Source organism: Cynocephalus volans, chromosome 2 (assembly GCF_027409185.1).
Source record: "Cynocephalus volans isolate mCynVol1 chromosome 2, mCynVol1.pri, whole genome shotgun sequence".
NCBI lineage: Eukaryota > Metazoa > Chordata > Mammalia > Dermoptera > Cynocephalidae > Cynocephalus > Cynocephalus volans.
The window spans coordinates 118,867,473-118,881,413 of NC_084461.1; the positions used below are offsets into that span (position 1 = coordinate 118,867,473).

The 13,941-nt window shown below is 44.4% G+C and overlaps 1 protein-coding gene across 4 annotated transcripts in view; it reads left to right on the plus strand.

The window, feature by feature from the left end:
* The first annotated feature begins 242 nt into the window (after nt 1–242).
* Nucleotides 243–13,941, plus strand: part of PCBD2 (pterin-4 alpha-carbinolamine dehydratase 2) — a 52,316-nt gene continuing 38,617 nt past the window's right edge. For 2 of the 4 annotated variants that reach the window (XM_063085841.1, XM_063085840.1), the window contains exons 1-2: nt 243–955; nt 3,763–3,894. In XM_063085841.1, the coding sequence (XP_062941911.1) occupies nt 872–955; nt 3,763–3,894 (216 nt within the window). In that variant the 5' untranslated portion in view covers nt 243–871. The remainder of the gene's footprint in view (nt 956–3,762; nt 3,895–13,941) is intronic. The other 2 variants (XM_063085839.1, XM_063085842.1) reach the window with 2 other exon arrangements.

Below are 13,941 nucleotides of genomic sequence, written 5' to 3' on the forward strand. Positions count from 1 at the left end.
AGTACTTTCCAAAGAAATGATACAAGAGGAAATTTAACTAAATATGTCCCCATCTGTCTCCCTGGAGTGCCTACTGTGTGCTGCAACTGTGCGGACGCTTAATGTCACAGCTACTTTTCAGAAAGCACTATACGCCAGGTTTTCCACTTGTAACTAGGCAAATGCAGATGAGCCAGCTTGCGCGAGGACTTGGCACCTAAGCAGTGACCCAGCAGCGCACATTCGAACCCACGGCTGACTGACTGACGGGCGGTCGATGTAAACAACTACTGTTCACTGTCCCCTGCGAGTACGGAACGACAGTCGGGGGGTGCCCAAACACCCGCGACTCATCTCCCTTGCCCCTGCCGCAACATCCTCCCGCCGGCGCGGACTGTGCGCCCCGCCGTCCAGGAGGGAGCCCAGCACGGTCGGATCGACCGCGAGTGCGAGCGCAGCCGAGGCCTGAGGCGAGGGCAGGGGCCCGACCTCCGAAGAGCAGGAGCGGAGGGCAAGCCGAGCGCCCCTCCAGCCGGCCCACCTCCCCGGCGCAGACGGGACGAGCCGGCACCGGAGCGGCGACCACGCGGACGGAGCGCGGAGGCGGGATCTGAGGGCAAGAGCGGCTGAGGGGCCTGCCGCGCCGCGTCCCACGGCAGCCAATAGAGCCGGCGGCCGCTGAAGCGCTGAGCGCCCTCGGGACCTGGGCCGCGCCTGGGCCTGCGCGGCAGGGCCGGCTGTGCGGAGAGAGCCGGCCTGCGGCCGGGCGCTGCTCGCACGGCCCGCAGCTCTGGGCCGGCCCCGGGGAGAAGCGGCCGGGGCAGCGGTAGCCGAGCGGGGCGGGCGCGGACGGCGGGCAGGCAGCGCGCAGGGCAGCCCTCGGCGGGCGGCCATGACGGCGGCGCTCGGGGCGCGGGGGGCGACGCGGCGCTTGTTGGCGGCGCTGCGAGGTCGAAACCTGAGCCTCGTGGCCATGGTGAGTGCCGAGCTGCCGCGGGTGCGGGAGGCGTACGAGGCCCCATGGCGTCGGCAGAAGGGCGGGAGGGGCCGGGGCAGCCCCGAGGTGGGGCTGGTCTTCGGGCTCGGACGTTGGGTCGCCGCGATCGGGGACCGGGCACCTGCCCGACGCGCCGGCCGGAGACAGGGGTGTCTTCTGCATTTGCCACTTTTCCCTTGGCTTAAAAACTGCGCCATAGCCTACAGACTTGCTAACCGGAAACACACAAGAACGAGTTTTGTTAAAAATAGTAAATCTGAAAAGTAGGTGTAAAAGTGTGTGCGGCCACTCGGTGTGCTTAGTGACCGAAGACGTGCGCTCGGTGAGAGCAGGGCCCGTCTCTGTCACCGCGGGTCGCGCTCAGCGCTTCACACAGTTGCGAATTCACTCGTTCTGGTGCTGATGTTTTGGAGGAATTGTTAATGAATTACCTTTTTTGGTGATACATCGATTTTTCTTTCTTCTTCCAAGGGGCGTTCAGTCAGTTTTCCTGCTTTAGAAATTAATATTTTGGAGTAAATTGAGGGAGAGTTTTAACATACAGCACCACCTAGTGGAGAAATATTGCGTTAACTCACCATTTTATTTACTTAAGTTGCTCATTGAAATTCTTTAATAGAAGAAATCTAAACTAGCTCGATGATGGGGCAAGATAAGCACTGTGCTTAATGGCCACGAACGCGAGAACACAAGTTAAACGCTGTCACCTAGGCCCGTTTCAAGGCATACATACCTCTGCCCAGGGTGCCGGTGATCAAGTAAAATCTGATGTTCTGGGAAGGAATGAATAAACAGACATGATTTGAGTGGCTGCCGCGTGCCAGACTCTATGCTGGGTACCTTCACATTCAAGATCTCTTTAAATCTTTCAAAAAATCTTGGCAGGTAGATATTGTAATATCTTCTCTACAGACATGAAGACACTGTAATACAGAGAAGCCAAGTTCAGCATCCCACAGCTAAAACTAACAAAACTAGTCCTTGAATCAGATTTACTCTTTCTAAATCCTATGCTTTTTCTTCTCCCCGACCCCTGTCCCCCAACCCCCGGGGGGAAAAAATTAAGCCCACCACAGAGGGTTCTGCTCAGGATGTGTCCTCCTGGCGTCCTCTGGTGTTATGTAGATGAAGTGGCTCCACTTTCCAGTTCTGGACATGATCCCTGTTGCTGGGCAGACGTCTGTGGTGAGCACAGAGTGCCTACCATTTGATGTCAGTGGGAATGGGGATGTGGAAGGCGGAGTTTGCAGAGAGAAACAGCTCAGTGAGTTCCACAGGCTCCAGGTGCCTGCTGCATCACCTACAGCATGCTTTATAGTTTTCTTTGCAGCCACTCAGTGTGCACACAGATCATTCTTTATCTTTTCTGAAATTTTCTGAGTTGACTTCAAATATTCAAGTGTTTAATAAGAATTTTAGATTATTTCCTATAGTAGATCTTCGTGTGAAAATTTTCAGAACTGAAATTTTTCATTGTACAACTCATGAATAGATCTTTTGGTTCTTAATAGTAAATGATTTTTAATAATAAGCCTTTAAATGTTTTTGTTTAATTAAGAGGTATTCTCATTTTTCCCCTTTGTTAGTTGTGGGGAAGAGTAGCTGACCTGGCAAGGAAGAAACACTAGAAAATTGGTTCATTATTATCCTTTTTCCTTCTTCATAGAATAAATGGTCTAAAGGTAAAAGAGTTTTGCCCTCTTAATTATATTAATGTCAGTGATGAAAGATTTTAGGATTTCTGAAGTGGGAGTGAGTTGCAGCCCCCAGATGCCCTTTGATGAGGAACCCCCACATTAGTTCAGTCCTTCTGGGTAACAGTCTCTCTCTCACCTGAGCCTGCAGTAGTCCTACAAATGGGTAAGGCAGGAGGTACTGGTTGGCACTTATGCTGGAATGAGAACCCAGCTTTTCTGACTTCTAGGACAGTATCCTCTCTGACGGCAATGTTTAGAGTTCTTTCATTTAAAAAACAGACGGCATGGGAAGTGTGGGCCTGTTACCCAACAGAACCTGAATTTGTGAATGTCATCACTAGGATGAGTAGGAACAAGATGGACAGTGCACGAAAGGGCTTTAGATTGGGCAGTACTCTGCCAAACTGTGGAGGGAGTTTGTCTTTCCTGGTGCTCTGAGAAAAGGGTTTCATAAACTCACTCCAGTAAAGCAAGGGCTTTTTACCTGTGGTTCATGGGATCTGTAGACCCCCAGAAGTTATTATACAAAATCGTATGTAAATGTGCATTTTTTCCCCCTCTGGGGATTGATTTTCATCAGATGTGAAAGGAGATACTAATCCCAAATAGTTAAATCCCATGTGAGTAGGCAGTGAAGGCTACTGAGACGATGTGGGGCCATCCAAAGAGCAGTAGACTAGGAGTTTGGAGCCTTGAGTTCTAATCCTGGTCCTGCCAATGGACTTGTAGGGTTATCTTGGGGTGTTTTTATCTCAGTTTCCCCAGTTCTGGAATTCTGCAAAGTGTCTAGGATGGCCAGAGGTAATGGTCAGTCTCAGTTGTATCTGTAATAAACCAGGGAAGCTAAATTGTGAAGTTCGAGGCAGCAGTAAGGGGTAGGGAGATAACATACCAAGGAGGCGGCTTATTTTGTACACAGCCCACCTTGCTTTTGTCTGTCTTTTGAGGGCAAAAGAAGGAAAGCTGGTTAGAATTTGTTGCCCTTGAGACTTTAGGAGCTACATCTCTACTTAAGGTAAAGAGTTATATGTTTATTTGGGTTCAAGTAAACCTCTGCCTTTTCAGATATGAAATGTGTTCTCTTCATAGTCAACAGATATTCACTGGTTGACAGCAGAGGAGAGGAACCAAGTTATACTTGACCTTAAAGCAGCAGGATGGTCGGAGTTAAGTGAGAGAGATGCCATCTACAAAGAGTTCTCCTTCAAAAATTTTAATCAGGTAATTATTATAAATTGTTCCTACTGCCACGGTCTATTTTTGTCACCTTAGACTGTAACTCCTTCTGATACTTCTGGTTGGTTCCGTGTAGATCCAAGATCCAAATCCTCCCTTCCTTAAGTATTCAGTGATAAAGTACATGCTTGTTGACAGTTGCTACCACCCAACTGGGTGATTCACAGCTCTAGGGGAAGGTGATGGTTTATATTATTTAGAAAATCAAATTCTGAATCCACTGTTGCTTTGATTCTGTATTGGTTAGTATATTTAGTCTCTCATGGAATTTTAAATAATATTAAAAAGGGTGTGAGCTTTTTATATTTATCAGAAAGGGGCATGAGAAAAATTGGTTGAGAAAGATACACCTGCCAGACTGATTTCCCCTATTTTTCCTGGGCAGTTAGTAAGTTTTCTTTTCTTCCTGTAGTTGTGTTTCTGTCTCTAAATCATCTCCCAAGCTTCACCCTCTTCCCTAATTGGCTCATTTTCCCCACGCCAAGTAGCCAGCTCAGGAAGCTTTTCTTAAAACATGACCTCCCCCTTGGAGACTCCGCCTTAAGGTAACTGTTCCTGTAGAGCCCCACCCTGTTTAGAGAGTCATCTCCCATGACTTACCCTTCAATTATTACTCCATTGTATTTATGTAAGGTAAATGCTTTTGACTATTTCATGTGTGTTCAGTTAGTTTGGTAATCCTTTGGACAGATTTTTTGCTTTTATTTATATTAGGTGTCAGCATCCAGTCAGAGACCATGTTTGCTTAAATAATTCTCTATTGTACTTAACACAGTTCTGGGTACAAACAAGTATTTGATAAATGCAGACATTGATTATAATGTTTGCTAGTTTCTAGAAGGGTGTGTGAGGACCGGGTTTTCACCAGAGAAACCCTCAACATGTTTTCCTAGTAGATGCCATTGGCTCTACTGAGCTGCATGCCCTATTCTGTTCTCTCTCCATCCATCTGGCTGCCAGCCTTCTGCCGTGAGTCCCTAACTCCTTAGGAAACCTGGGCCAAACAGACTCCCTGTCCCTGCTGCCCCCTGTGCTCGACAGCTCTTGTCAGGGGCTTAGCACTCTGTGGCTGGTGGCAGGGAATCCCATTGGTACAGTAAGCTTGTGCATAAGCTTTAGGTAGCATTTTCCAGGCTTATTAAAATTCTTACATGTGTACAGCTTGACTTCTTTAAGCCTGGCCTAATTTATTGGGCTTGAACATGTGGCTTAAAGTACTTGTGTGGTGTTGCCTCAGGCTCTGCCCATGAGTCAGTCCTCCAGCACCACTCTAACCTTGCGCTCAGGTGACTTTCACAACTGGGAGGGAAGGGAAGCTGTGCAGGGCATCCTTGATTAATTGTAATATTATTCACCGAGACATTTAATTAACTAGACTTCTTTTCCCTTTCACCCAGCTTTTAGAAGAAAGAGGCAGATGACAAGAAAATCAGCTGATGTCAGGGCATGTATTCAGAGAACCAGCACTGAGATTATATCCTGGGGTCAGCTTTCCAGCCAGGCTTCTGTGACTTCTGCATGTACAATGGCCTGTACTGTCAGTTGATGTTATGACAACTGTTAATGCCCTCCAGCCAAAGACAACCAGGAACACATCTATAGTTGAACAAGTTGTGTGGATTACAGCAAGAGAGAATGCACACCATAGGGAACCATGGGGTATCTCAGGAAGATGGTGTTGGAAAGACTCATCACAGGATTTGGATTGTACTAGTGATTTTGGAAGGTTTTTAAGGAATTGGGGCTTTGCTCTGGATTGGATGCTGTCAGGAAATGGGTAATTCTGTGATTCAGTATTTTTTTTTTTTTTTTTGTCTTTTTTTTTCGTGACCAGCACTCAGCCAGTGAGCGCACTGGTCATTCCTATATGGGATCCGAACCCGCGGCGGGAGAGTCACCGCGCTCCCAGCGCAGCACTCTACCAAGTGCGCCACGGGCTCAGCCCTGTGATTCAGTATTTTAATATGTCTTACCTAGAGGGAGAACAGACTAAAGCAGGGCCAAAGCTAAAATTGGAAAAGAAACAATAGTCACTCATTAAACTGGGAGAGGAGAATGTTTGATATTTTGTGGTTGGACAGTGTTCATGTTTTGCGTGTGTTCAGATATCATTAGAAAGTGGTGGTGTTTTTGTATTAATCTGTCATGGTCACAGAGTGGTCTTGTCTGATGTTGATGTTTATGTTTAACAGGAGAGTATCAAGGCCTAGTTAATAGTATCAGGTCAGCTCCCAGATAATCAGGAGCTGCTTTTCTCTTACTCACAACCAATGTTTAGAGTAGTGGCCCTCTGGCACTGACAGATCCTCACTCATCTTTCACCTAGGACAGAAAAGACATTTTTTTTATTATAACAATTTATTTTATTTTATTTTATTTTTATTTATTTTTTTTTTTAAATTTTATTTTGTCGATATACATTGTAGCTGATTATTGCTCCCCATCACCAAGACCTCCCTACCTTCTCCCTCCCCCCCTCCCCCCCAACAATGTCCTTTCTGTTTGCTTGTCGTATCAACTTCAAATAATTGTGGTTGTTATATCTTCTTCCCCCCCCCCCGGTTTTGTGTGTGTGTGTGTGTGTGTGTGTGTGTGTGTGTGTGTGAATTTATATATTAATTTTTAGCTCCCACCAATAAGTGAGAACATGCGGTATTTCTCTTTCTGTGCCTGACTTGTTTCACTTAATATAATTCTCTCAAGGTCCATCCATGTTGTTGCAAATGGCAGTATTTCATTCGTTTTTATAGCTGAGTAGTATTCCATTGTGTAGATGTACCACATTTTCCGTATCCACTCATCTGATGATGGGCATTTGGGCTGGTTCCAACTCTTGGCTATTGTAAAGAGTGCTGCGATAAACATTGGGGAACAGATATACCTTCGACTTGATGATTTCCATTCCTCTGGGTATATTCCCAACAGTGGGATAGCTGGGTCGTATGGTAGATCTATCTGCAATTGTTTGAGGAACCTCCATACCATTTTCCATAGAGGCTGCACCATTTTGCAGTCCCACCAACAATGTATGAGAGTTCCTTTTTCTCCGCAGCCTCGCCAGCATTTATCGTTCAGAGTCTTTTGGATTTTAGCCATCCTAACTGGGGTTAGATGGTATCTCAGTGTGGTTTTGATTTGCATTTCCCGGATGCTGAGTGATGTTGAGCATTTTTTCATATGTCTGTTGGCCATTTGTATATCTTCCTTAGAGAAATGCCTACTTAGCTCTTTTGCCCATTTTTTAATTGGGTTGCTTGTTTTCTTCTTGTAAAGTTGTTTGAGTTCCTTATATATTCTGGATATTAATCCTTTGTCAGATGTATATTTTGCAAATATTTTCTCCCACTCTGTTGGTTGTCTTTTAACTCTTTTAATTGTTTCTTTTGCTGTGCAGAAGCTTTTTAGTTTGATATAATCCCATTTGTTTATTTTTCCTTTGGTTGCCCGTGCTTTTGGTGTCGTATTCATGAAGTCTGTGCCCAGTCCTATTTCCTGAAGTGTTTCTCCTATGTTTTCTTTAAGAAGTTTTATTGTTTCAGGGTGTATATTTAAATCCTTAATCCATTTTGAATTGATTTTAGTATACGGTGAGAGGTATGGATCTAGTTTCATTCTCCTGCATATGGAAATCCAGTTCTCCCAGCACCATTTGCTGAAGAGGCAGTCCCTTCCCCAGTGAATAGGCTTGGTGCCTTTGTCAAAGATCAGATGGCAGTAAGTGTGTGGGTTGATTTCTGGATTCTCTATTCTATTCCATTGATCAGTGTGTCTGTTTTTATGCCAGTACCATACTGTTTTGGTTATTATAGCTTTGTAGTATAGTTTAAAGTCAGGTAGTGTTATGCCTCCAGCTTTATTTTTTTTGCTCAGCATTGCTTTGGCTATTCGTGGTCTTTTATTGTTCCATATAAATGTCTGAATAGTTTTTTCCATTTCTGAGAAAAATGTCTTTGGAATTTTGATGGGGATTGCATTGAATTTGTATATGACTTTGGGTAGTATGGACATTTTCACTATGTTGATTCTTCCAATCCAAGAGCATGGGATATCTTTCCATCTTCTTGTATCCTCTCTAATTTCTCTCAGCAGTGGTTTGTAGTTCTCATTATAGAGATTTTTCACCTCCTTGGTTAACTCAATTCCTAAGTATTTTATTTTTTTGGTGGCTATTGTAAATGGGCAGGCTTTCTTGATTTCTCGTTCTGCATGTTCACTATTGGAGAAAAGAAATGCTACTGATTTTTGTGTGTTGATTTTGTATCCTGCTACTGTGCTGAAATCATTGATCAATTCCAAGAGTTTTTTTGTAGAGGTTTTAGGCTGTTCGATATATAGGATCATGTCATCTGCAAACAGGGACAGTTTGACTTCATCTTTTCCAATCTGGATGCCCTTTATTTCCTTCTCTTCTCTGATTGCTCTGGCTAGTACTTCCAACACTATGTTGAATAGGAGTGGTGAGAGTGGGCATCCTTGTCTAGTTCCTGTTCTTAAAGGAAAAGCTTTCAGCTTTTCCCCATTCAGGATGATATTGGCAGTGGGTTTGTCATATATGGCTTTAATTATGTTGAGATACTTTCCCTCTATACCTAACTTATAGAGGGTCTTTGTCATGAATGAGCGCTGAACTTTATCAAATGCTTTTTCAGCATCTATAGAGATGATCATATGGTCCTTGTGTTTGAGTTTATTAATATGGTGTATCACATTTATTGATTTGCGTATGTTGAACCAACCTTGCATCCCTGGGATGAATCCCACTTGATCGTGATGAATAATTTTTCATATGTGTTGCTGTATTCTTTTTGCTAGTATTTTAGTGAGGATTTTTGCATCTATATTCATCAAGGATATCGGCCTGTAGTTTTCTTTTTTGGTTATATCTTTACCTGGTTTTGGTATCAGGATGATGTTTGCTTCATAGAATGAGTTTGGGAGAATTGTGTCCGTTTCAATCTTTTGGAATAGTTTGTAAAGAATCGGTGTCAATTCCTCTTTGAATGTTTGGTAAAATTCTGCTGTGAATCCATCTGGTCCTGGGCTTTTCTTTGTTGGGAGCCTTCTGATAACAGCTTCAATCTCCTTTATTGTTATTGGTCTGTTCAAATTTTCTACGTCTTCACGGTTCAGTTTTGGGAGCTTGTGTGTGTCCAGAAATTTATCCATTTCCTCCAGATTTTCAAATTTGTTGGCGTATAGTTGTTTATAGTAGTCTCGAATGATTCCTTGTATTTCAGATGAATCAGTTGTAATATCACCTTTTTCATTTCTAATTTTTGTTATTTGAGTGTTCTCTCTTCTTTTTTTTGTTAGCCATGCTAATGGTTTGTCAATTTTATTTATCTTTTCAAAAAACCAACTTTTTGATTCGTTGATCTTTTGAATTGTTTTTTGGTTTTCAATTTCATTCAGTTCTGCTCTGATCTTAATGATTTCTTTCCGTCTGCTAACTTTAGGTTTGGATTGTTCTTGTTTTTCTAGTTCTTTAAGGTGAAGTGTTAGTTTGTTCACTTGCCATCTTTCTGTTCTTCTGAAGTGAGCATTTAATGCAATAAATTTTCCCCTCAATACTGCTTTTGCAGTATCCCACAGGTTTTGGTATGATGTATCATTGTTTTCATTAGATTCAATAAATTTTTTGATTTCCTGCTTGATTTCTTCTTGGACCCATATGTCATTAAGTAGAATGCTGTTTAATTTCCATGTGTTTGTATAGTTTCCAGAGTTTCGTTTGTTATTAATTTCTAGTTTTAATCCATTGTGGTCTGAGAAGATACATGGGATAATTTCAATTTTTTTGAATTTATTGAGACTTGATTTGTGACCTAATATGTGATCTATCCTGGAGAATGATCCATGTGCTGATGAGAAGAATGAATATTCTGAGGTTGTTGGGTGGAATGTTCTGTAGATATCTGCCAATTCCAATTGGTCTAGAGTCTTGTTTAGATCTTGTGTTTCTCTACTGATTCTTTGCCTAGATGATCTGTCTAATTTTGACAGTGGGGTGTTCAGGTCCCCTGCTATTATGGTATTAGTGTCTATTTCCTTCTTTAGGTCTAATAGAGTTTGTTTTATAAATCTGGCTGCTCCAACATTGGGTGCGTACATATTTATGATTGTTATGTCTTCTTGATTGATCAGACCTTTTATCATTAATTAGTGTCCCTCATTGTCTCTTTTTATGGTTTTTAGTTTAAAGTCTATTTGGTCAGATATAAGAATAGCTACTCCAGCTCGTTTTTCTTTTCTGTTTGCATGGTAAATCTTTTTCCATCCTTTCACTCTTAGTCTGTGTGAATCTTTATGGGTGAGGTGGGTCTCTTGTAGGCAGCATATAGTTGGGTCCTGCTTTTTGATCCAGTCAGCCAGTCTGTGTCTTTTAATTGGGGAATTTAAGCCTTTTACATTAAGAGTTGTTATTGAAAGGTGTTGATTTATTCCTAGCATTTTATTGGTTGTTTGGTTGTCTTAGGTTTCTTTTGTTCCTTGCTTTCTGATTTACTGTTTGCTTTCTTTGTTTGGTGGTTCCTTAGGTTGTAGATAGTGTTTTTGTTAGCTTGTTTTCTCTTCATGAATGCCATTTTTATTATACTAGTGGGTTTAGATTTTTCTTGGGTTTTTATGGCAGTGGTAGTTATTTTTCAGGAACCAAACCCAGTACTCCCTTGAGGATTTCTTGTAAGGGTGGTCGTGTGGTAGTGAACTCCCGCAGTTTTTGTTTGTCTGAGAAATATACTATTTGCCCCTCATTTCGGAAGGATAGCCTTGCAGGGTAGAGTATTCTTGGCTGGCAATCTTTGTCTTTTAGTATTTTGAAAATATCATCCCATTCCTTTCTAGCTTTTAGGGTTTGTGATGAAAAGTATGATGTTAATCTGATTGGGGCTCCCTTATAGGTGATTTGATGCTTTTCTCTTGCAGCTTTTAAGATTCTCTCTTTGTCTCTGAGTTTTGCCAATTTGACTATGACATGTCTTAGAGAAGGCCTTTTTGGGTTGAATACGTTTGGAGATCGTTGAGCTTCCTGGATCTGAAGATCTGTGATTTTTCCTATACCTGGGAAGTTTTCTGCCACTATTTTGTTGAATATGTTTTCAATGGAATCTCCATTTTCCTCCCCTTCTTGAATACCCATGACTCGGATATTTGAGCGCTTGAGGTTGTCTGATATCTCTCTCAGATTTTCTTCCATGTCCTTGATTCTTTTTTCTTTCTTTTTGTCTGCTTGTGTTATTTCAAACAGCCCATCTTCAAGTTCAGAGGTTCTCTCTTCAACTTCGACAAGCCTGCTGGTTAAACTCTCCGTTGTGTTTTTTATTTCGCTGAATAACTTCTTCAGTTCAGCAAGTTCTGCTACATTTTTTTTCAGGACATTGATTTCCTTGTACATTTCCTCTTTCAGGTCCTGTATACTTTTCCTCATTTCATCATGATGTCTAGCTGAGTTTTCTTGTATCTCCTTCAGTTTCCTTAGAATTATCACTCGAAATTCCTTGTCAGTCATTTCAAGGGCTTCTTGTTCTATAGGATCTAGAGTTTGAGATTTATTAACTTTTGGTCGTGTACTTTCTTGATTTTTTGTATTTCTGGTATCTTTTTTTTGGTGTTTATTCATTGTGGCAGGGGGTTTCACAGTCCACCGGTTTAAGACTAATGACTAACTAGGATGTTGCTGTGGTTGCCAATTTGGTATGGCTCCCGCCGTGACTGCTCAGTTGGCCTCTAGTGTCTTGTGTGTGTGGTTGCCTCGGGTCTTGGGCTTCTCCGGGGATCCACCTTTCTGGTCAGCTTGTACTCTGCTGGGCTGGTGGATCACGTACCACAGGGTGTGTGATCTCTGTTGAGCTTTCACTTTCTGTACAGGACTTCTCCCCGTTCCGTGTGCTCTGGCCCAGGCTGTTAGATCGTGCAGTGGCGACCCCACCGGGTGTGTGGTTTCTGTCGAGTCTCCGCCTCCCTGGCCGCACGTCTCCCCCCTCTGTGCACACTGTGCTGGGTTGGGGCGTGTCTTCTGCACCCCTCGTCTATCAGCTGGGCCTTCAAGACCCTGCTCAGCACCGCCTCGCCCAGGAAGTCTACCAGGTTTCTGCTAGGCACAGACGACCGGTCTCTCTGGGTGCCTTTGTAACACTGTGTAGATCTTTCTCGGGTCTTGTTCACCTTTGTATCCCCCCGGTATAAACCGAGTCTAGTGCCCGCCTGCAGCCTGCTCTCCGGCAGGTTCAAGCGGACCTGGGAACTCTCCTACCACACTATTCCCAACCAGAAATTCGTTAGGCTTTTTTCCAAACTGGTGGCTGCAGAGATGGTATCTGCCTCCCAGTAACAGGAAGCTTACCGGGGGCCGGAGTCCAGGGTGTGGTGGAGTGACAGTCGGCCGCCCGTACTTCCTTGCCCTCCCAACACTGGCCGGGGATGCCCCACGCCACCAGCCCCACCAGAGATCTGGGGAGGGAGTGGGAGAGGAGGCCTGTCCGCAGGCTCCGGAAAGCCCTGCGCCAGGCCAAGCAAGTGGGAGGGCTCAGTGATGGCCGAGCAGGGCGGAGCTGCCCGCACCTGGGAAAATGGAGGCAGTACCGGGGCGGTGAGTGGCCTGGTGGTGCAGGCGGGAGCCAGGTGGGCATCCGCCCCCCAAACAGAGCTGGACCAGGGGGTCACTCACAGTGCTGTGCCAGGTCGGGTGCTCACTCTCTGTCTCTGGTTTGTCGCCTTCCGTGTTCTCGGCGCTGCCGCCTCGGGCTGTTCAGTTGCGGCGCAGCTCGGGCGCTCCCAGGAATCTTCTTTAATGCCGGCCTGAAACCTCGAATCCTGAATAGAGCAGCTGGCCGCCTTCAGCGCGGCCCCCGGCCTCCGGGATCCTGGCTGCATCCACAGCAGCCCTGGCGCCGTGTTCCCTGTTTCGAGACTCGCTTTTGCAGCTAAGAATCAGTTCTTTTCCTGCTCCACACTTCAAAGCTGTTGCCTGTAAATGAGGCAGCCTCTCCTGCCGGGGGCAAAGTGGCGGTCACCCCCACGACCGGCCAGCAGCAGCGGTCCTCCCTTAAGAGATGGCAAGAGGAAGGTCCACAAGTTTCCCGGCTGCCTGAGGCCCAGTGGCCGCCTTTTCCACCTCAGCTACTCCGCGCCAGCCGCCGCAGCCGCCGCCATCTTGAAACTCCTTTATTATAACAATTTAATGACATTAAAATAGGATGGTGTAAATAAAAAGTGAAGTTCCAATTGCAACTAATTTCATTTTTTTTCTGTTCTTTTCTAGTCTTTCTCCATTGGTATAGTTCATTCACAATGTGGTAATTATATATGCAGTTAAGTTTTTAAAAATTAATTTAATTTTTATCATAAAATTAATATTAATTAATTCAGCAAATATTGATTAGGCATCTTCTCTGTGCCAGGCACTATTCTAAGTGGGGAAGATAGACAGTAAACAAATAGATAATGTAATTTCAGCTAGTGATGACAGCCACGAAGGAGAATAAAGTAGGATATTGGAATAGAGAGTGATGGAGTGGTGTGGTGCTATTTAGGATGGAGTGGTCTGGGAAGGCCACTCTGGGGAGGGGACATCTGAAGGCTGAATAATGTGAAGGAGCTCAGCATGAGGATCCAAGGGGAGAGCATTCCAGATGGAGAGAACAGTGGGTACTGATTGCTGAAGCGGGTGATATGGGCATGACTGAGCAAGAGCCACAAGTCCAGTGTTCTGGAAGGGACAGAGAGAGGGGAAGAGAGGTGTGGGAGATGAGGCTGAAGTGGGGAGGGACCAGAGCACTGGGGCTTTGTTGGCATGGTGAGGAGTTTGGATTTTATTCTGTGAAGGAAAGCTGTTGGAGGATTTGAAGCAGAAGGTTGACATTATTTGGCTTATGTCCTAAAGAAAAAATCATTGTAGCTGTTCTGCTGAGAATAGGTGGTAGGAGAGTAAGAGTAGAAGAAGGCAAACTATACAGAACACTGTTGCAGTAGTCTAGGCAAGAGGTGATGGGAGATTGTGGAGGTGGCAGTGGAGGTGGAGATAAATGTAGGATT